The following is a 22,613-nucleotide window of genomic DNA, read 5'->3' on the forward strand; positions in this document are numbered from 1 at the left end:
TGGTGCTGGTAAAGGTCACTTAAATAACAGGTCATTTTACTCCCTTAAATGTGTGACACAAACATGTGATTAACTCTAACTGTGGTGTAATTATTAACGGTCCAGGCGTGTTTAACACCGTGCGCTGACGGCATTAACTGACCTCGTGTGCTGCTGAACGGCTCCGGGAAGGCCTTCCCGTTGTTTTCCTCGTCCACCTAAAAATCAATGAAAACTGACCGTATTAACTGATGATTACAGAGGAAGACTGGGACACTTCTGCACCGATAAACTGTATTTGATGGTCAAAATAAATCAGACATGTTATGGAAAAAATTATACACCACAATCACAGATGTTCCTGACTGTCCAGATAGGATTTTGTCATCTGAGTGAGCTGAAAAATTGCTAATTTTTGCAGATTGTATGAAAAAATAAGAAAAATCCACCTTTGATACCCAAATTTTCCTGTCTAAATAGGACTAAAGCTAATCTAGAAAGTTAGTTAAATATCCATTCATTAATTAAACAATCAAAAACTCCATTTCTGATTCAGATGGTAATAAAAGCTGTAAATCCTAAAATGACCTCATGTTTTCAACAATTACTGTCTGGGTCTGTGAAATAGGACTTCACCTGACCTCCTCAGGGAAAACTAGTTCTGTTCATCTTGTAGTGTCTGTGTAGTGTTTTGTAACATAATAACTTCTTGTTTATTTGTTGCTCGTTCACACAGACAGGAGCGTCTCACCAGCTCGTCCTGTGAGGTGGAGGAGGAGTTGTTGTTGCGTCTCCTGCTCTGGAACATCTGCAGGACTTTGCTGTGATCACAGTGATGAGGGTCAGACTCCTACAACACAACAGAGATCATTTAAGGCAAGTCAGTTCATGTGGCGGCCATCTTACTAACATTTTCCAGTCATACAAGTGCACACAGAAAATAAATACAAATAAAAGATAACTATAACAATAACTATATTAGCATCCACACCAGCAGACGAGATCATTCTGTTCATTACAAGCGAGCTGCAGTTTTGTTGTCTATCGCTTTAAATGCTCAAGCTCTTTAAAGCAGGATGGATTGTGATTGGCTGTCAATGTTTTTATTGTTCATCAGCTGGAAAAAAATCATTGTGAAAGTGATTCTGATGATATCGTTCCTCTGTGTTGTTATCGTTATAGTTGTGGTGTGGACTTACAGAAAATATATTGTTATAGTTATCGTCATTGATGTGAACGGGCCTTTAATGTTTAAAAAATCTTTGAAAACAAGATAGATTTACCAAGACTTTTCATACAGTGTCTTTAATATAAGCGCATTTTAACTTCACTGGCTGAGTTTTTTCTCTCTAAGTATAAATGAGTTACAAACAGATGAAAAAACACACCAGTGTAGTAAAAAAACAAAATACATTCACGCTACCATTCACAAGTTTGTTTGCAGTCTGTAAGACTTCTTAATGTTTTTGAAAGAAGTCTTTTCTGCTCACTAAGGCTGCATTTATTTAATCAGAAAATACAGTAAAAACAGTTAAATATTATTACATTTTTAATTATTCACATTTTGTGAAAACTGTGCTTACACTGTGCATTTTTATGATTCTTTGATAATAAAAGTTCAAAATAACAGCATTTAATTGAAATAGAAGTATTTTTTTAACATTATAAATGTTACTTTTAGTCAATTTAATGCATTCTTGCTGAATAAAAATATTAATTTATTTTTTTTAAAATCCAGACCTTTGAACGGTAGTGTGCGTTTATTAAAACATCATCAAGTCTTAATATCTTTTGCAATGTTGCTTCTCAATATCATGCTGAATTTATCTCGCTTTAAGAGTTTTTACAAATTTTAACTGGAAAATAAGACAAAATTACTCATTAAGAATTGGATTATTTTCAGTGTGCGCTGGAGTTCTATATAGAATCCTAGAGTTCTTGACTCAATTTTAACCCTTCATGTCAAAAAGATTCTATATAGAAGAAATGATACTTTCATGTTGACAGGTTATTTCAATTTTTTCTAGTGATAAAGTATGTTTACGAGCTGCTTAATCCATAAAATTTAAATAAAATTAAAAATGAGTTAAGACAAAATTAATTAAACTAAATCCATAAAATGATCCCATGATTGGAACCCATATATGAAGTGTTTGACAGAAACCTTTAAAGGGTTAGTTCACCCAAAAATAAAATTTCTGTCATTAATTACTCACCCTCATGTCGTTCTACACCCGTAAGACCTTCGTTCATCTTCAGAACACAAATTAAGATATTTTTTGATGAAATATGAGAGCTTTTTGACAGCATAACCACTTTCAAGGCCCAGAAAGGTAGTTAAAAATAGTCCATGTTAGTACAGTGGTTCAACGAGAATACTTTTTTGAGCACAAAAAACCCACCTAAAATAACAACTTTATTCAACACATTAATATAACATTAAAATAATGAGCCAGCGTTCTGACGTGCTGTGTTTACACTGCGTCTACTGCATAGGAGACTGACAAGGGAGAGAAGAAATTGTTGAATAAAGTCAATATTTTTGTTTTGTTTTTGCGCTCAAAAAGTATTCTCGTTGCTTCATTACATTAGGGTTGAACCACTGTAGTCACGTCACTGTTTTAACTATGTCTTTACTACCTTTCTGGGCCTTGAAAGTGGTTATGCTGTCTATAGGGGGGGTCAAAAATCTCTCAGATTTCATCAAAAATACCTTAATTTGTGTTCTGAAGATGAACGAAGGTCTTACAGGTTTGTAGCGACATGAGGGTGAGTAATTAATGACAGAAATTTCATTTTTGGATGAACTAAGCTTCTATATAGAGCCTTTTCTTCTAAGTCTGCAGACTCAGTCACTCACTCCGTCATGATGGCCGTGTCGAGTGATGATGGAGAATATGGCTTCCATCAGAAAGAAGACATAGATGCCACCAATGACCACCAGGAGTTTGTAAAGATAGTCGAGGTTCTCCTCCTCATGACTGTGTCCATCTTCATGAGCATGAAGACCTAAAAACTACAGTCACAAAGCAATGAGAACAATGAACGAACTCCATCCTATTCAGACACTTTAAATCTGCCTACCGAGGGAATCAAATGCAGAAGAGCGTCGCCCGTGAGGGATCCGACAGCGAGGCTGATGCAGAACTGGATGCACATCTGAAACACCTGCGTGCACCTGGAGAACAGCAGCACCACGATCCCAAACATGGCCATCAGACAGATGATGATGTTGGCGAGGGTGGCATATCCATATCCTGGGCACAAAGGGCTCATTGAGTGATTGTATAAAGAGATCAGTGTGTCTGTGTAATTCACAGGTGTGCCGCCGTTCAGACCGGTTTTTGTAAACATTCAGATGGAATCTGGTTTGTGACCAGAAAATGATGCCAGCTTTTTTGTTCTTCTCCAGGAAGAGTAATTAAAATAACCAATCACAGCATTTAGGAATATTTCTGGTTTCCTCGTTCTTTTGAGGTAAAGAGACTGATGCCAACAATGAGATGCCAACAAGAACTAAATACTGTAGTAGAACCAGAAAAGCAACCTGTCATCATTGTGTATGATGTGTCATGTTTCTGATACAGAAACTGAATGTAAGTGATCATCTAAACTAAACAGCTGCATATAATACAAAATCTGTACTTTCTGACAAACTTATAGTATTTTTTAATACGTTTTTCACTTTTAAGTTGTTGCCATTAGACACTACTGTTGAAAAGTTTGGGGTCTGTAAGATTTTTAATGTTTCTTCTGCTCTTCAAGGCTGCATTTATTTAATCAAAAATACCTTAAAAACAGTGAAATATTTTTATAATTTAAAAGAACTGTTTTCTATTTGAATATATGTTAAAATATAATTTATTCCAGTGATCAAAGCTGAATTTTCAGCATCATTACTCCAGTCTTCAGTGTCACATGATCCTTCAGAAATCATACTAATATGATGATTTGCTGCTCAAGAAACATTTCCGATTATTATCAATGTTATTATTATCATCAAAACAGTTGTTCTGCTTCATATTCTTGTGAAAACCATGACTTTTTTTCAGGATTTATTTGAAATAGAAATCTTTTGTAACATTATAAATGCCTTCACTGTCAATTTTGATCAATTTAATGCATCTTTTCTGAATAAAAATATGTATATAGTAGTGTGACCAATATAAATATAGTCCAGACAGATTAATATTTGGCTATTTTCAAATGACTGACATTAACTAATAATTATAGCGTTACACAAAAGTCTTAGTTCCTCTTGTTTAGTTTCAAATTCAATTGAAAGCCTAGATTTTAACGCACATTTTTCTGTTTTCAGATGCTGATTATATATTGAGTCTTCACTTAACTTCTGTCATTTTGAATACTGTATTAGCGATTATTAAAATGTGTTATTTATATATTGGCATGACATCATCCATTGGAAAACCCATATTGGTCAACAATCACTATTAATGTTTTTTTACATAATTCATAACACAGTTCATAACATTTAACTATGTAATGGTGGAGAAACTATTTAAAGAGAATCTTGCTGAGCAAATAATTGTAGTTAAAGTTAGTTAAACTGACGCCTTTATAGCAGCTACCTGAATAATAAAACATTCATCTGAAGGAGACTTGAGCACTTTGAACACTACAGATTAAATCATAAGCCTGACTATGTTATTCAGCTCAGACTAATAGTTCAGCGCTGATCTGACGGTGTAAACAGACGTCACTCACTCTCAGCTGTGCTCAGAGAATCAGGGGTCACGTGTGTGAAACTGATCTCAGAACAGCCTCCGCTGAGGATCTGCTGAATCAGAGCAGGACTGAGCTGAGTGAACTGATCTCTGGTCAGTGATGAAGAGTTCAGCTGGTAGATCCTCAACAGGTCTTCAGCGCTGAAACACATCTGCAGGCAAAACAACCAGAAACAATTTGAGACATGCACATTTTCGTATGCAAATATATTATTTGGCTTCAGTTACTTTTATTGTTCTGATAAGCATGCATGCATTATTGTGTACTAGTCCCTGATTTATTAGTTGCATGGATGTTAAAAGACTATTTAGATGGGATGGCGTGAGATTTCAAAAATTGCCTTTTCTATATATGCATTTTAGATGCATGGTTTAATGTTTCAAATGTTGTCTTTCAGTTTTCACTCAAAAAATTTGAACAAAAAATAAGCACTTATAACGGCTTAATTTCACTCTGATATAATTATGGTCTCAGAATGCACTGTATGTCGTAACATCCATCAAGAGAGCAAAGCATCAATTATTCATGTAAATATGTCATGTTACAGGCCTCAAAATAATGTCTTGCTCAGCTGAATGATTGCTCTCCTCATCAAAATCTAAATGATTAGAGTCCTACAGCATGCAAAGATACAAATACTACTGTGTCTTACCGTATCCCAGCTGCTGTTATTATGATGATCCTCCTGATGATTTTCCTCCTGGTGATTTTCCTCCTGATGAGGATCAGCATCAAGGTGAGCATCATCGTGATCATCTTCTACTCCACCCAGATTCAGTGTCTTCAGAAGCTCCTCAAAATCTGAGTAACAATGACATCATCAAAAACAGAGCACAAACGTTGTACATATATATATATATATATATATATATATATATACACACATGTTCATAAAAGTACTTCCAAAAATCTAAAAACATGAATAGATATTAAAAACACTTATATTGCATCCAGGAGAACCTTTAATTTCTATATTAATGTTTTTGCTATAGCCAAGGTTTTGGGTTTGACTCCCAGGGAATGCATGAACTGATCAAATTTGCAATAGAAAATGCTTTGAACAAAAGCGTCTGCAATATGCATAAACATAAATGTAGAACACAGAAACCTAAACACTGATCTGAAGAAGTATAGTGTTTTTTGTATATAATATTTGCTGGAAAAAGTGGGGAAAAGTACCATTTCTACCTGATCTGAGCAGGGTTATTATAGTTAACAAAAAAGAAAACTAAAATCGTAAAAAACATTTTTGCCACTTCATATAAAATTAACGTTAACTGAAATAAAAAATCTAAAAAAAAAAAACGTATTTTTAATTCAACCAAGGCAACATTTCTCATTTTCAGTTAGTATACCTCAGTTTTTTTATTATAACTGGAACTAAAACCATAAAAAAGACATTTACTTTAAATAAAATAAACGTTATCTGAAATACAATAAAATGTTTTATTTTTTTATAGTTTATTTCAGCTAGTTACCAAGATAAAATTTCTCATTTTCATTTAGTTTAACTTGATGTACTAAAATAACTAAAACTGAAATAAAATTAATAAAAACTATATATACATATTTAAACTTGAATGACAAAGAATAACAAAAACACACAGCAAAATTACTAAAACTTTAACTGAAATTAAACTAAAAATGGAAAATGTAAACATAACATCTATTACAAAAATAATAATAAAAAATCTAATAGTATCTCAATGATTATAAAATATCACTGGTTTAACTTGAAGTACTAAAACAAACAAAAAATTAATAAAAACCATATAGACATTCAAAAAAATATTATTATTAAAACTTCAACTGAAATGAAAATGAACATGGAATATTTTAAAATACTAATTTTAATAAAAACTATAATAGCATATTAATGATACTAAAATAACACTGCTCTTAAAAGTAACTTTCATTGGTGTGATTCTATTTATTCAGCGTGATTCAACCACATTAAATACTTCTTTCTTTTTTTACTTCAATATAACCAAATGCTCCCACATGAAACACATTGTCAGGTTAGTGTAACATCATCAGTCATACCATGAAGCGTGAGGTTATCAGAGCCGAAATGGCTGAAGATGTAATCCAGAAAGTACTGCTGCTCAGGAAGAACATGTGATCTCACACAGTCTCCACGCAGGACGTGATAGAGGACGCTTCCCAACACGGCGTCCAGCTCTACAAGAGGATCTCCGCTCTCTTCTAGGATGTCGTCCAGAGAGAGACAAGACTAAAAACGAGGACAAATGACAGATGTGTGTCAAGACCATGTTACTATGATACTGAATGATTACAACTTTTATTTTAAACCTGAAAATCCGTTGCTGACCTCATGCGTGTCGGGCTGATAGTGTTTTTCTATCTCATCAAACAGCTTCTCCAAACCCTGATATTCTGGGATCCCCTCGTGAGGAGGATGGTTGGTGTCGTTGAGGTCTGAGATGTTTTGGATGAAGTGATGCGTCTCTACGGCCCAGCGTCCCTCCCGTACGGCCCTGCAGGTCTCCAGCGGATCGCTCAGGAACAGACAGAGTGCAGGAGCCAGCGTGAAGAAATCCTCCATCTGGAGCTGCTGTGAGCTGCTGTAGTTACTCAACAGCTGCTGCAGACCTTCAACAGACAGACACTGCATACAGCAGAGAGAGAGCGCAGAATAAGAAAGGTTATATTAGTTTAATTTTGCCTTTAACAAATGTAAAGGTACTCATGTGATCTCTGTCATATGTTACATAAAATGTGCTTAGTTGTTCTGAAAATGAAGTCACAATGCAATATCTTAATTATCCTTAAATACGCTTCATTTTCTATTTTCATTTTAGGGTAAAATATGACCTGTTCTTGACATATTGCATGAGATGCTTCTTTGTCTCTTGTTTATAACACAGATTATATAGTGTCAATATTCTTTCTTTCTGACAAAAAAAGATATCTAGTTGGTGTAACAATTAAAAAACAATTAAATGTCTGAAATTCTGGAAAAAGTAATGTTGGTATAAGAAGTTTTCAAAAAAATATTTTATTATTTTCTTTTGAATGTAATAATATTGTTTTAAATTATTAATAATATTCGGAAAACTTTTTTCCAAATATAAAAACAAGCACAAAAAGATCCCTGCAGACACTCACGACTGTATGTCAGTGAAATATCAGTTTTTTGTCTTTTTATGAACACGCCAAAAGCAAAAAGTTTAAAAAAAATATATATATACAAAATACTTTTTGTTAATATAGGCTAATACCGTCTTTATACTGTATTGCTATATCTTAAATCATGGTAAACATATACAGGATTTGTAACATTAATATTATTATTCGATTTTTTTTTTTTTTACTGTATGTTGACATCCCTTTCATCGTCATTTACTCGATTCTCTCAGCTGGACCTCGATCCCCCCAAAAGTTCCTCAAATCCCTCTCACCTTTCCACACGACACACCGGAGCAGTTCACGCGGTCCTCCAGCCGCTCAAACACCGAGAGAAGCGCATCTTCTGTGAGGAACTCTTCACCCGGAGACACCAGATCCACAACTCTCGCGAAAATGTCCTTTTTACCGCCACGCGCTGCTGTACACAGGCTGAGGCAAATGACACAGAGAAATAAGAGCCCTCTAGTCTCCATAATCTGTGTGTTGTGAACGACTGTCTTCAGTCCTCACACGCGCACGAGCATCAGAGTTCCTCACGAGTGATCATGTACCTGCTCAGGTAGAAGCTCCTGTTGTCCTCCACACTGAACGCTGATTGGTCAAGAAGAGAAACTCTTCCCTTCACCCGCGCAAAAAGGATTCAGACAGGGACTAATATTGGATATAAAATAATAATATGATAATAAAATTAAAATTAAATTATTATCATTATTATAAATATATCGAAACAAAATGTAATGCGTTTTATAGAATAATGACCACAATGCTTTTAACAAACTTTTTTTTTTTAGTTCAAAAGAAAAATGGGAGAGCGATTTAAAGCAATTTATACGTTTGCCGCAATTATACTATTTAAGAGCAATTTTCCTCTATGAAAAGTACAGAAGTTAAGACTGATAATTTCAGTCGTTGTCACTATTGGCTTAAGATGTTTTTTTTTTTGGAACAGGGCTGATTTATTAGTCTACTGTAGGCTGTATTGAACGTCTGTTCAACATCTAATGTAAATGTCGCCCCCTTTAGGCTGTGGAAGTATCTGACAGTACATAAAAAATAAATGTACATGCATACTTTAAAATAATTCTTCAAAAATTGCAATTGCAAATGAAACGAATTCATTCAGTATGTTCCATAATAAAAACGTCCTTAAGTCCTAAAAAAAGTATTTTTGTCCAATTTGCAAGTGTGATAGGCTGTTATGTAAGTGGACTGCACACAGAACAAGCCTTAAACGAAATTCACTCTGCAAGAAACAGTAAAAGTAAAGTTTAACTGAAATGAATACTTTATGGAACTTTTTATTTATTTATTATTTTATTCAGACTTTTTTTTAATTGAATTTCAGGATACAATTCAATTTTAAAATACAATACAATTTGGTATGTTCACCAGACATTTAACAAACAATGTCTAATCATGACGATAAATACATAAAATAAAATAAAATGAAAAAAGACAGGGCAACAAACATTAAAGGATTAGTCCACTTTCAAATAAACTTTTCCTGATAATTTACTCACCCCCATGTCATCCAAGATGTTCATGTCTTTATTTCTTCAGTCGAAAAGAAATTAAGGTTTTTGATGAAAACATTCATCAAAACAACAAACGTTTAAAGCCCTTTGAATCTGCACTGAAACTGTATTTTGACCTTTAACCGTTTGGAGGCCATTGAAGTCCACTATAAGGAGAATAATCCTGGAATGTTTTCATCAAAAACCTTCATTTCTTTTCGACTGAAGAAAGAAAGACATGAACATCTTGGATGACATGGGGGTGAGTAAATTACCAGCAAATTTTCATTCAGAAGTGAACTAATCCTTTAAATTCATTTGGCGCACTGATGCCATCAAATGAAGTAATGCGCGTGAGTAGGGAGTCAAAATTCGTTATAGCTGAACGTAGTTTTAATCACAAAATAAACAACAAAACAAAAGTTAAGCGGCAGCCAATTCACGGCCGACTGCTGTATATACATAAACAAAATAACAACTTAAAGTCTGCATGAAATCACAATTGACCCTCTTTACTTTGTTATGGCACAATACCAGTCTTGTGGTGAACAATTCATCCTTGCAAGTTGATTCACACACACACACACACACACACACACACACACACACACACACACAAAAAAAAATGTCTGTAATCCTTGATCAAAATCTGAAAATGTACTTCCTCTCTGGAATGGCATTCCTTCTCTGATGATGTCAAATGTAATGCCCACTTTTCTAGAGCCAATCAATTCCCAGTGGGGAAAAAACAAGCCACTAGCCTCTATTTTTCTCATTCAATATTCCATTTCACTCTGAAAATATGTGACAATACTGAAGTAAAGTCAGTCACAGCTTCCGGTTCATGGTGACTTAAAATGTCCCATTGAAGGCATTGAAGGTACTATATCTTGTGCATTTTGCCTTTACTCACCCTAACGTGTCAATAAAGCTACTTTACGTGAATGCGAGTGCATTAGAAGCTATTTGCTGAATCACGGTGTTTGATTTAGGTTTTGAGGTCATGACTGATGAGGTTGAAACCAGCACATCCAGTGCAAGTAGACTCTGACTTAGTTAATTCTACTTAACATTATTCTATTTAACGGCTATATTGACAAGACCTTTTTGAAGAATATTATTTTACATATGGCCTTTTTGAGCACTTGAGCTTAACTGAGACTTGAGAATTGGCAGACATTTAAGAGGCTGTTGTGTCGACCTTGATTTATTGCAATATTGATATTTGATTTTAGAAAATAAACAAATATTACAAATCAATTGTTTCTTATTTTCATGGGCATGTCGGTCAGGTGTTGAGGACTAGTGCATCTTTGAGCCTATATTCAGGATGAGTAAATTAAGTACTGTTAAAATCAGATACTTTAAGACTTTTACTCAAGTCATATTAGAATTGGTGACTTAATATAATGGAGTCACTTTTGCTGTAAGGTATCTGTACTTTTACTCAAGTATGGTTTTCAGGCACTCTGTACACCTTTGGTCATCACTCCTTCTTTCATCCTTCTGGAGCTCCTCCATTGGACTCAAGACCAGTGTGTCGCACAGGTGTGGGTTATTAACATTCTCTCCACCGGCCTTGCTCCACTTCCACTCCGCTCGGCCCCGCCCTGCTTCATACCACAGTCCAGTATGGAATTGTTGGATGGAAAGAACCATGTGAAAATTGTTCAAAAAACTATATTTTTGTGTTCAATAGATAAACAGCATCATACAGATTTGGGACAACATGAAGGTGTGATGACTGTTTTCAATTTTGGGAAAACTATTCCTTTAAATAGTTTGAACTTACCATTTAACTTTCTCCTTTTGTAGATTATTGACAAAATGGATAAAACTGCAACTACAGCTGCAAATACAGCTGCAGCTACTGCTGCCAAATAATGCCATCTAGATTCTTCACTGCAATTGTAGTTTCCATCTGTAGGAAAGTTACAACAACAAATATATTACAAATGTTTTTAGAAATTAACAATTCATAATAACATACAACAACAAAAAGACTATTTTTTTGAGAAAATCTGAGTGAGCTGCAATCATAGATACAGGTGAAGAGGTCAAAAACTATAATTCTGCAAGTGAACGTCTGACAGGAAATACTATCATATTTACCCCATGATGTTTTATTTGTCTGACTGCTATGAGAGACGTGACACTCAATACACTGTTTCTCATCTCTGTGAATCTCCACACTGATTCCCATCTGAAAGGTCTTGTCCTCATTCGGTCTGACTCCAGTAGAGTTGAAGGGTTCAAGGTTTCTGTTGTTCAGTGTGATCTTCATCTCTATGTGTTTGGGGTAGAAGCCAGTGGCCAGACAGGTCAGATTCAGCTCGCTTCGGTCATGACGAGCTTCAGAGGCAAACATGTGAACATCTGGAGCATCTGCAATAAAAGCACCAGGAATAAAACATATTAATGCAACCCAATAATCCACATTATTTACACACACACACACACACACACACACACACACACACACACACACGCACTACATTTAAAATCTACAGAAGTTTTTTGTATTCTAATTCACTAATTTACTATGCCATTTAATCGAGTCAAATTTAACATTTGAAAATGATACAAGAAACACTGACAAAACACCAAAAACACGTACTGCTTATTGAATGATTAAATGTGGAGATCCAGTTCATGCAGGTCTTGAGGTACGACTGGAGATAGTGATTGCGGTGTGTTTGTTTGTTCCACTTCATTTTGGTTTCTTTTGCCTTTGGATTTTTCTCCATCCACTGTATTGTGTCGTAATTAAAGACAATAAAGTCCTCTCCATCATATCTGTACTCATCAAACGCTGTCACATTCATCACTGCATCCTTCTCACAGCCGATTCTCCTCTGTAGTGTATGGAGATCTGGAAATCACAGCATAAGAACTGATTGCAAGTTAAAAACATATTACAACTTTTAAAATACACAGTGGACCCAAAAATTATTTTAATACTTATAAAATATATATAAATGGCATTTATTAGATCAAGTGTCTGTATCTGCTGAAACGCTGCAGCATCTTTTCTTGTACTTTTGTAGAACAGGTGCCATCTTGCTCTGACCGAAGTGATTTGAATACACCTGATGTTGCAATTACGATTTACCAACTCATAAATGTGAACTTCCCTGGAAGACTTGAATGCATCATAATGTGTTTGTATCAGCTGGTGTTTTGGTGATTTCTAGTGGATGAATACAGTCGGTTCTCCTCAAGCTCACTCAGGTATTTTATCAGAGGAACCACAGAGAATCACATTAAGTCTCAACATGCTCCACTAATGCTGTTTGTCATCATGTTTGTCTTTCAGCAACTTTCATCAACTTTACTGTTTTAGCATTTCAAATCTAACTTCTTGTCATATGGTTTACTTGTGTATTTAAGATAGCAGAAGCACACTTTAAATTACACCTGGTTTTATATTACACATTTTGATAATGGCATTCAGAAATTTTATGTGTGACCTAAGTTATTTTTGGGGCCACAGTAAATCCAACTCATATTACAGGTCTGATCACCGATAAAACAGCTGAACTCATCAGACTCACCGTCACATTTGGCTCTTGTGCAGTTTGCCAGAGTATTAACCAGATCTATAAACCGGTCTCTAGACTCATCTGGTTCTTCAGTGTCTCTCCAGATATCTGAATTCTGACTGTCTCTTTTCCAGGTTTGTTCTTCATTACTGTAGTGAGAGATCCGTCTGTCATCATACAGACCCACTGCACTGAACTCTGGACCGGAGAATCCAGCAGGTTTGGTGAGAGCGGTGTAAACATACTGGAGAAGATGTTTCTCTGCAGAAAAAAATAAATGTAAATTGAGAAAGATGTTAATGAGAGTTCAAAGTGATCAACAGAATTACATCTAGTCAACCTGTCTAATGTTAGGAATAAAGCAAATGTAAGTATATGTAAGACTGATCTAAATTAATCTAAATTAAGTGCATTTAATACACTGTACTTTGTGCTATATTACCCTGGCTAGTCAACACTGTGAGGATGTTTCTTATAGCACTGCTGAGGGAGTGACTAGGAGTAAGATCCAAAATAACATGCTGTAACTGGCACTTTTCACAATCTTAACAGACACAAGCATAACTGTGATTATTTGTTCAATTAATCGTGTACCCCCACAATACACTGACTGTAACATATGCTACTGTAGTGTGTAGTGTCCACTGAATCCTATTCATTATTAAAATTATTTTTTTTAACGCCATACTGCCTCAGAAAAAAATCACTACAGAGTGCCAATAACTCAGCACAGAAATTCATCGGCTGCCCTCTTCCCTCACTCCAGGACCTTATGAACACCCACTACCTCTCTAGAGATAAACAGATTGTTAAAGACAGTTTCCAGCCTGACCACCATCTGTTTGACCTCCTCGGAAGACGCTACAGGTCAGTCAAAGCATGGACCACCAGACTCAGGAACAGTTTCTATCCTAAGACCATCCACACTCTCAATCAACACACATAATGTCTCTGCACCTTATACTTCACATTTTGTTTACTTGTACATTCTATCATTTTATTTTTGGACCTGTGCAATATACAGTATCATGACCAGTGCAATTCTACTTACATGATTGCGTAATATACTATATTTCATAAGACACCTGCCCTTATTTTTACGAGAATGTTGCATAGGACATGAACGGTGGTTGATTTTGTGTCTGTGTGTATTATTAATGTAAGCATGTGTGTGTTATGTAGTTTTTTCTCTATTTTTTAAGCACCCGGGCATTCGTAATTCCACTGTATTCTGAATACAATGACAAAGACTTCTTAGCTCTTAAAATGAATTGCACTGAAGGCCCAGACTTAAAATGCGCTGGTTCTGGAATGTTTTGCAATAATTTTAGACATTTAAATAGAAGTAATACTCTAACCCCTGGTTTCACAGACAAGGCTTAAGCTAGTCCTAGACTAAAATGCATGTTTGAGCTGTTTTAACTGAAAGCAACTCGCACTGACATATTTTGATATCATTTTGTCTCAAGATGTACACCAGTAATGTTTTTTTCTGGTGCACGTTTCTAAAAGCTACTTAAATATCTTAATTGAACTAAGGTTTAATCCTGGCTTAGGCTAAGCCCTGTCTGTGAAACTGTGCCAAAATGTTCTATACAAATGACATTTGTTTATGTATCTCTGAGTTGATTAGAGTTCAACACATGATCAGAGAGTTTAACGGGTATGAAATCCAATATCTAACAAAGGTCAACTAATATATTATCCACAGTCAGTTTTAGACAGTCGATTTTTACATCTGACACGAGTGCCATCAGTTAAAGGTGTGCCCGTGTCAGAAACCAGACGTCCATTTTCGAGAGGTCTCTGCGGAACAAAAAAGGGCGTTTCCCAATTTTGGGATGTTTTCAAACGGGAATTTTCAACCTCTTTACCTGATTTGCTCTAATCGAGTGAGAGATTTCCGGAAAAACAATAAGAGAGATGTTCTGTATTTACGCTGAGGCAATCATATGTTTCTGTAGGTTTTCTTGTGGTTGATAGCCTATGAAAAAACAATACACTTACAATTAAAGTTAATTATAAATCACCAAATGTAAAACACTATCTAGCCTGCGTACGTATTCAGCGCTTTCTGCTCGTCTATTGACTATAGTGCAGTTAAGTCACTTTAATAGCTTTTATGACGAAGGTTTACACTATGCACGTGAAATTTAACATGCGAGAGATTTAAATAAAATACATAGGCTGTTGATTGTGTGACATTGATGTTCTTCTGCGTTATTCATAGAGTGATCTTTAATATAAAAAATCTTTCATAGACCATATATTTCGCCTTCTCGAGCTATAAGCTACAAGTCTTGTATAATAATTGATATTCTTCAAAATATGTGAATATAGGTGAAACACATAGGCCTAGTTTCCCTGTTACGGAAGTCAAGCATGCAGCATTATTTGATTTATTTCTCATTATCTCGACATAAGTTATTTCTCGTGATCTAACATTTAAAAAAAAAGTAGTTGTGATCCTTTGTTCCACAGGGACCTGTAGGCCTACTTGCAATTTTCCGTTTATTATGTCAGCTCTTGTCAATGGTTGCTGTGTCATATGTTAGCCCTTTAAACCGGTGGTTCCCAACCCTGGTACTTGGAGGACCCCCACCACTGCTCATTAGTAAAGACTCCAAGACCTCAGATGGGCGCGTCGGACAGGAGAGACATCTGAAATGAGCAGTGATGGGAAATGAGCAGTGATGGGAGTAACTTACTCCAGGACAGCTTGGGAACCGCTGCTTTAAATCCTCGACGTCCATGAAGACTTTTCAAATAAACATTTCTGAATTCACAAATGAGAAAAAGTGAAACTGGAAGGAAGAGAATCTGAATAGGAGAAAAATGATAATCTGTAAATTTCGGGTTACTTTCGGTTTCGGTCTAGTATAATCTGAAAACTGAACTATAAAGCGTTCAACTACGTTTACTCAAAATACAAGCGCACAAGCAATGAACAACACATTTAAAATAAAACATTTAACATATACAAACTAAATCATTAGAGGAGTTTTCTCTGTAATAATACATATTTGGGCTGCTTACCACACTGAACATGGCGTATGCGTACAAAAATTAAACTGACTAATATATTAAAACATATTAATTCCATTTCGATTTTTCCAGGACCATAACACAGCCATTCTGCGTTTGCTTCTTCTTCTATGATTTCTTGTTTGGCCTATGGCAGTCCAGCCTAAGTGCATTACCGCCACCAACTGGATAGGAATGTGTGTTAAGAAAGAAAGAAAGTGTGTATTTGAAACTTAAATCCTGTCAAGCATAGTACTTTCTCTTGTCCTGGAAAAATGTTAATTACACCCATAGCGAGTAGATTTTCTTTAAGTTCAGACCTTTATATTTAAACATAGATCTACACAGATAAACCTCTTATTGACATGTGCTTTAGAACCATATTGTAAATAAAGTAGGAAATGATGTGTGTGCTTACTTTAGCAACGGACTGTAAATTTCTTTCTCTTTTTGAAATACTATAAATAATCTATTCACTCTTGTCATGACGGCACAAGATCAGCCGACCAGGTGATGTTCAAGTAAGATGTTTTCAGTCCTGTGTCCGTGAAGAAAAAGTGGAATAGATCAAATTCAGAGGGCAGAGTCAAATTACACCTAACCATCTGTTTTCAGTCACTGCAGAAAATCCTAGAACTCCAGCAGACATTTGTAGTCTAAAAACTTCCTGAGTCTTTCCTGAGCTGTTCATTTAATTCAACAAAACCTCATTTCTCTTTATTTTAGGAATCTGAAATGAAATAAAATAATGTAATCAACTCAGTAAGTGCATCAAATATCCCATTTAATTCTTTTTTCCTGAAAATATGACCTCACACCACATTGCTGCAGCTAAGGCTTTTATAAAACATTTCACAATATTAAAATGTTCTCATATTGCAGTGCTCTCCCAAAATAGTGCTTGGCACAGAAATGTGTGTTTGCAAATGACTCTCAACTTATTTCTTTACATATATAAAACGTATACAGGTATGCATTCTTACACAATAATGTACAAACAAAGATGTAAATGCAAATACAATATGCATGCATGTGTCTATAGGGCTGTAACTTTCAATTATTTTGATAATTGAATAATCTGTCAATTATTTATTTGATTAGACGATTAACCAAATAAAATAAAAAGTCCAATTTTACTTTATTTATTCCACATCCTGCCTAATGTTATCCTCCAAACAAGTGTGCAAACTGAAGGCTATGTAAACAAATAAATGTATCTATGTAGCTTATCCTATACATATATGTGCAAAACAGAAACTTTTCTTAGGTTTCAAAGCAAAAAGATTTTAAATTTCTTAAATGTTTAAATTTCTAATTAAATACAATGATAAAGAAGCACAAACTCAGTGTTAACAGGTGAGAAAGAATACAGACCTTCACTCCTCTGAACACAGTGACCCGTTACTGCCATTTCTTCATCCTGATCCAAATTACAGTAAATACTTGCCTTACATGTGGAATTTTAAACTTAATTTAACATCAAACAAAATGAATGTTTCGCTCAACATTAATTTTGTGCAATTTTTAATTGCTCCATTAAAGGGCACCTATAATGCCCCTTTTACAAGATGTAATATAAGTCTCTGGTGTCTCCAGAATGTGTCTGTGAAGTTTCAGCTCAAAATACCCCACAGATCATTTATTATAGCTTGTCAAATTTGCCCCTATTTGGGTGTGAACAAAAACACGCCATTTTTGTGTGTGTCCCTTTAAATGAGCTGCTGCTCCCAGACCCCTTTCCAGAAGAGGGCGGAGCTTTAACAGCTCACACTTCGGTTGCTCAACAACAACAAAGCTGGAGAATCTCACGCAGCCAAAATGAGGATTGTCAGTAACGGTGTTCAGCCTTACATTGTTTAAACCGGAGTCGACACTGATGGAGAGACTCAGGAAGAAGTTACAACTTTTAGAATGAAACTGGATGTTTCTGAATGATTAATGGATAAATTTATGTAGCTGCTGTGGAGTTGATTCAACTCATCCACTAGCATGTGCCGTCATGTTAATCTTTTGTGCAAATCCAGCGTTGAATTCACTATTTTCAGGCGTTGAATTCACTATTTCACAGACCTGATTAACTGATAATCAAATGTGAAATGTTCATTATCGATTAGTTGTTGCATGACACTTTGAAATTTCTTTAAAACGGAAATGAGTTTCACACAAGAGCTTCAGAACTGCGAAAATAAACAACTGTATCCAAATTAAACGGCAGAGAGCGAGTGAAGGGCAAAAACTCCACAAAACTTAACCATTGAACGGACAAAGAAATAATGACTATGAAATAATACTGTCAGGTCACTGTAACAATTATACAAACACTTCAGCAGCACAGACTGGCTGTTGTCTGAATTTAACTCAAACTGGGAATATTAATTTAAAACAAAAATTCAAAATGATTTGGTAATAGCAAGATTTAGAATATAATGAGTACTAGGCTCTATCACTATCATTATGACCTTTGACCCCAGATTGTTGTTGATACAGTAGGGCCGGGTGATACATCAAGCTGTAGTGAAGAATCTCGTCTCTGTCCAGTGAAGGTGCTGTTGTGTATGTTTGCAGCTCAACCTGTGTTTGAGTACCGCAGGAAAACACAGAGGACCTGCTGCTGTGTTTCCAGTGAGTGTCCAGCAGGTGGCGCCATTAGTCTCTTGGCTCCTGTCTCTGTTCTGCTGATCGGAGAGAATGATGTTACTGCAGCACTTTCACAAACAGGGTGTTCATTAACTTGATGAATCCACAGACATTTTGACTGATACCAAGAAAGTTGTTTGTTACAGTGACACAATTGTTATTACAATTTTTCATACTCATGGATAGTGATTTAAAAAAAAAAAAAGAAGAAGAAATTGTGCTCTTTTCGAGCAACCACAGCAGACTGTGCGTGTTTAAACTAATGCATGACATCAATGACTTTTTATTGAATAATTACTTTTATTATTACTTAAGTTGTTGCTGTTAGTGCAAAATAGAGATCATGAAAATGAAGTGCAGATACTGTACCTCTATCAGCTGTGACGGTGTGTCAGATTCATGATTCTCAGGGGAATCAGGTGCAGTCAGAGGATCTGATGACTCTGAGGTGACATTTTTCCCTGAGGATCCATTGCTGGAGTTCTTCTGGCCTTGAGACCATACATACATTATTAGAAAACTAGCAGTGAACTGAGCTCATGCCAATTATTCAGTATGTTTTGATTCATATGATAAAATGTGCATACAACATCAATAAAACTCAAATGTCAAACTCAAAACTCAAACTCAATTTGGAAGAATGATATGAGGGTCAAGAATTTTCATTTTTGATTCATTTTTAAATAGTTTAAAATAACTTACTATTTAACTTCTTGTTTGCAGTCCTTGTGTAGATACACATGAAAAACACCATCAGAACTACAGCTGCAAATACAGCTGCAGCTACTGCTGCCAAATATTGCCATCTAGATTCTTCACTGCAATTGTAGTTTCCATCTGTAGGAAAATTGCAACAAACATATTACAAATGCTTTTAGAAATATTAACAATTCATAATAACATGCAGCAACAAAACGACTATTTCCAACTTTTTTTTTTTTTGAGAAAATCTGTTGCAATCACAGTTACAGGTGAAGAGGTCAAAAACTATAATTCTGCAAGTGAAGTTCTGACAGGAAATACTATCATATTTACCCCATGATGTTGTATTTGTCTGAATGCTATGAGAGACGTGACACTCATAACCCTCTTTCTCATCTCTGTGAATCTCCACACTGATTCTCATCTGAAAGGTCTTGTCCTCATTCGGTCTGACTCCAGTAGAGTTGAAGGGTTCAAGGTTACTGTTGTTCAGTGTGATCTTCATCTCTATGTGTTTGGGGTAGAAGCCAGTGGCCAGACAGGTCAGAATCAGCTCGCTTCGGTCATGAGGAGCTTCAGAGGCAAACATGTGAACATCTGGAGCATCTGCAATAAAAGCACCAGGAATAAATCATATTATTGCAACCCAATAATCCACATTATTTACACACACACACACACACACACACACACACACACACTACATTTAAAATCTACAGAAGTTTTTTATATTTTAATTCACTAATTTACTATGCCATTTAATCAAGTCAAATTTAACATTTGAAAATGATACAAGAAACACTGACAAAACACCAAAAACACGTACTGCTTATTGAATGATTAAATGTGGAGATCCAGTTCATGCAGGTCTTGAGGTCTGACTGGAGATAGTGATTGCGGCGTGTTTGTTTGTTCCACTTCATTTTGGTTTCTTTTGCCTTTGGATTTTTCTCCATCCACTGCATTGTGTTGTAATTAAAGGCAATAAAGTCCTCTCCATCATATCTGTACTCATCAAACGCTGTCACATTCATCACTGCATCCTCCTCACAGCCGATTCTCCTCTGTAGTGTATGGAGATCTGGAAATCACAGCATAAGAACTGATTACAAGTTAAAAACATATTACAACTTTTAAAATACACAGTGGACCCAAAAATTATTTTAATACTTATAAAATATATATAAATGGCATTTATTAGATCAAGTGTCTGTATCTGCTGAAACGCTGCAGCATCTTTTCTTGTACTTTTGTAGAACAGGTGCCATCTTGCTCTGACCGAAGTGATTTGAATACACCTGATGTTGCAATTACGATTTACCAACTCATAAATGTGAACTTCCCTGGAAGACTTGAATGCATCATAATGTGTTTGTATCAGCTGGTGTTTTGGTGATTTCTAGTGGATGAATACAGTCAGTTCTCCTCAAGCTCACTCAGGTATTTTATCAGAGGAACCACAGAGAATCACATTAACTCTCAACATGCTCCACTAATGCTGTTTGTCATCATGTTTGTCTTTCAGCAACTTTCATCAACTTTACCGTTTTAGCATTTCAAATCTAACTTCTTGTCATATGGTTTACTTGTGTATTTAAGATAGCAGAAGCACACTTTAAATTACACCTGGTTTTATATTACACATTTTGATAATGGCATTCAGAAATTTTATGTGTGACCTAAGTTATTTTTGGGGCCACAGCAAATCCAACTCATATTACAGGTCTGATCACCGATAAAACAGCTGAACTCATCAGACTCACCGTCACATTTGGATCTTGTACAGTTTGCCAGAGTATTAACCAGATCTATAAACCGGTCTCTAGACTCATTTGGTTCTTCAGTGTCTCTCCAGATATCTGAATTCTGACTGTCTCTTTTCCAGGTTTGTTCTTCATTACTGTAGTGAGAGATCCGTCTGTCATCATACAGACCCACTGCACTGAACTCTGGACCGGAGAATCCAGCAGGTTTGGTGAGAGCGGTGTAAACATACTGGAGAAGATGTTTCTCTGAAAAAATAATAATAATAAATCAATGCAAGACAGGAAAGATGTTTCAGGCACTTCAAAGAGATCACTAAAGTTAATATTACTGAGGAATTAAGCGAATGTAAGTACATGTGGTTTGAATAAGTCGTATGTGAGGCGCAGAGTTGCCTGAGCTGGGACAGTCCCGGTTTTAGGAATCCGTGACAGCAGAAGCATTTAAAGAATTCCCCCGTGCTATGCGAAGGCGGTGGGATCATTCTAACAAGCGTAACCTTTCCGGTCCAAGACAGAATCTTTCGGGAAAGGAAGGGGGGCAGCAGGGTGCGAATTACAGTGTTTGTAACGGGATTCCAATGAACCTAAGATAATTCAGCAGGAAAACGCCCCACAAGTCTACTGTTGCTATACTAACGAACACAACTTTTACGCGAGTCTGACTGACAGATAAATCGCGAGAGGGAGTAAAATCTTTACTCAAAATACCTGTAACTGGTATTTTAACATGGATCTGTAAGAGAACTTTAACTGCACAAAACTAAAACTGCATTAAATATGCAAAACTGATTTTCTCGCTTCTCTTGTCAATCAAAATTGGTTGCCACACAACGGGCGTTGACCACAAATTTAACAAACACTGTAACCTCGAACTTAAAATCCATTGATTAAAATAAAAATACAATTTTAAAATTAACATTTGCTCACTTACCGCACTGAACATGTGGTGTGCATAAAAAAATGTAACAGAGAAAAAATAGTCTGCGCAATTCCATATTGTTTTTTGCTTTTTCCTTTTTCAAGGAAAAGTAACTCCATCAACATCATGTTCTACAGCTCCATAAAGCAGATGTGAGCGGCGCCGCTGCCTCGCGATCTCAAACACGCGTATAGTTCAGACTTCAGAGTCAAACTACTGCGCGTTTCATTCATGTGTAACGCAGAGCCAGAAATAATCCCATTCTTCTTCAGGGATTTTGGCGGTTGTCAGTTTAATAAAGCATCACCGCCACTAACTGGACTGGAGTGTCCAGAGTACTGGACTGTGGAATGGATTATATGCATAGATATATGAGGCGCCTGACTGGACAAAAGCGAGGCGAACGCCGCGAGCGAGCGACACTGCGCGAGAGAGACCGAGTGTGTCCGAGAGCGAGCGAACCTGCGCGAGAGAGACCGAATGTGTCCGAGCATTAGTAAATTAAACATTGATCAGATTATATGCAGTCATTAAAACAATTCTACTGTAGGAGTGGAATTTAGGGACCAATTACAGTTTCAAATTTGAGATAAAAGTTTAATAGAAAGAACACAACAGCCATTTACTGTAATTC

General features: G+C 35.9%; 2 protein-coding genes across 6 annotated transcripts in view; both read right to left on the reverse strand.

Moving 5' to 3' along the window:
• LOC127501431 (zinc transporter ZIP4-like) overlaps positions 1-8,483 on the reverse strand; it is a 12,340-nt gene extending 3,857 nt beyond the window's left edge. The window contains exons 1-9 of the mRNA XM_051873400.1: positions 8,148-8,483; positions 7,058-7,354; positions 6,769-6,958; positions 5,378-5,526; positions 4,705-4,876; positions 3,064-3,236; positions 2,840-2,995; positions 731-829; positions 143-197 (exon numbers count right to left, since the gene is read on the reverse strand). Coding sequence (XP_051729360.1) covers positions 143-197; positions 731-829; positions 2,840-2,995; positions 3,064-3,236; positions 4,705-4,876; positions 5,378-5,526; positions 6,769-6,958; positions 7,058-7,354; positions 8,148-8,348 — 1,492 coding nt within the window. The 5' untranslated portion in view covers positions 8,349-8,483. The remainder of the gene's footprint in view (positions 1-142; positions 198-730; positions 830-2,839; positions 2,996-3,063; positions 3,237-4,704; positions 4,877-5,377; positions 5,527-6,768; positions 6,959-7,057; positions 7,355-8,147) is intronic.
• A 674-nt stretch (positions 8,484-9,157) lies between these two features.
• On the reverse strand, positions 9,158-22,301 carry LOC127501467 (zinc-alpha-2-glycoprotein-like). 5 transcript variants are annotated; one of them, XM_051873449.1, is made up of 7 exons: positions 15,968-16,110; positions 15,640-15,751; positions 12,944-13,192; positions 12,007-12,261; positions 11,502-11,774; positions 11,182-11,310; positions 9,158-10,999 (listed from the first exon to the last, which is right to left on the reverse strand). In XM_051873449.1, exons 1-7 carry the CDS (start codon positions 15,977-15,979, stop codon positions 10,833-10,835), a joined length of 1,197 nt encoding a protein of 398 aa, XP_051729409.1. In that variant the 5' UTR covers positions 15,980-16,110; the 3' UTR covers positions 9,158-10,832. The 5 variants fall into 5 exon arrangements, with proteins under 5 accessions (XP_051729409.1, XP_051729408.1, XP_051729411.1 ...); XM_051873448.1 differs by having other exon boundaries at positions 9,158-11,002; XM_051873447.1 differs by lacking the exons at positions 9,158-10,999; positions 11,182-11,310; positions 11,502-11,774; ... (2 more) ...; positions 15,640-15,751; positions 15,968-16,110 and adding exons at positions 16,723-18,627; positions 18,962-19,083; positions 19,295-19,429; ... (2 more) ...; positions 21,058-21,306; positions 21,992-22,280.
• Between the last annotated feature and the right edge of the window lie 312 nt (positions 22,302-22,613).

Source organism: Ctenopharyngodon idella, chromosome 19 (genome assembly GCF_019924925.1).
Source record: "Ctenopharyngodon idella isolate HZGC_01 chromosome 19, HZGC01, whole genome shotgun sequence".
NCBI classification, from domain to species: Eukaryota; Metazoa; Chordata; class Actinopteri; order Cypriniformes; family Xenocyprididae; genus Ctenopharyngodon; species Ctenopharyngodon idella.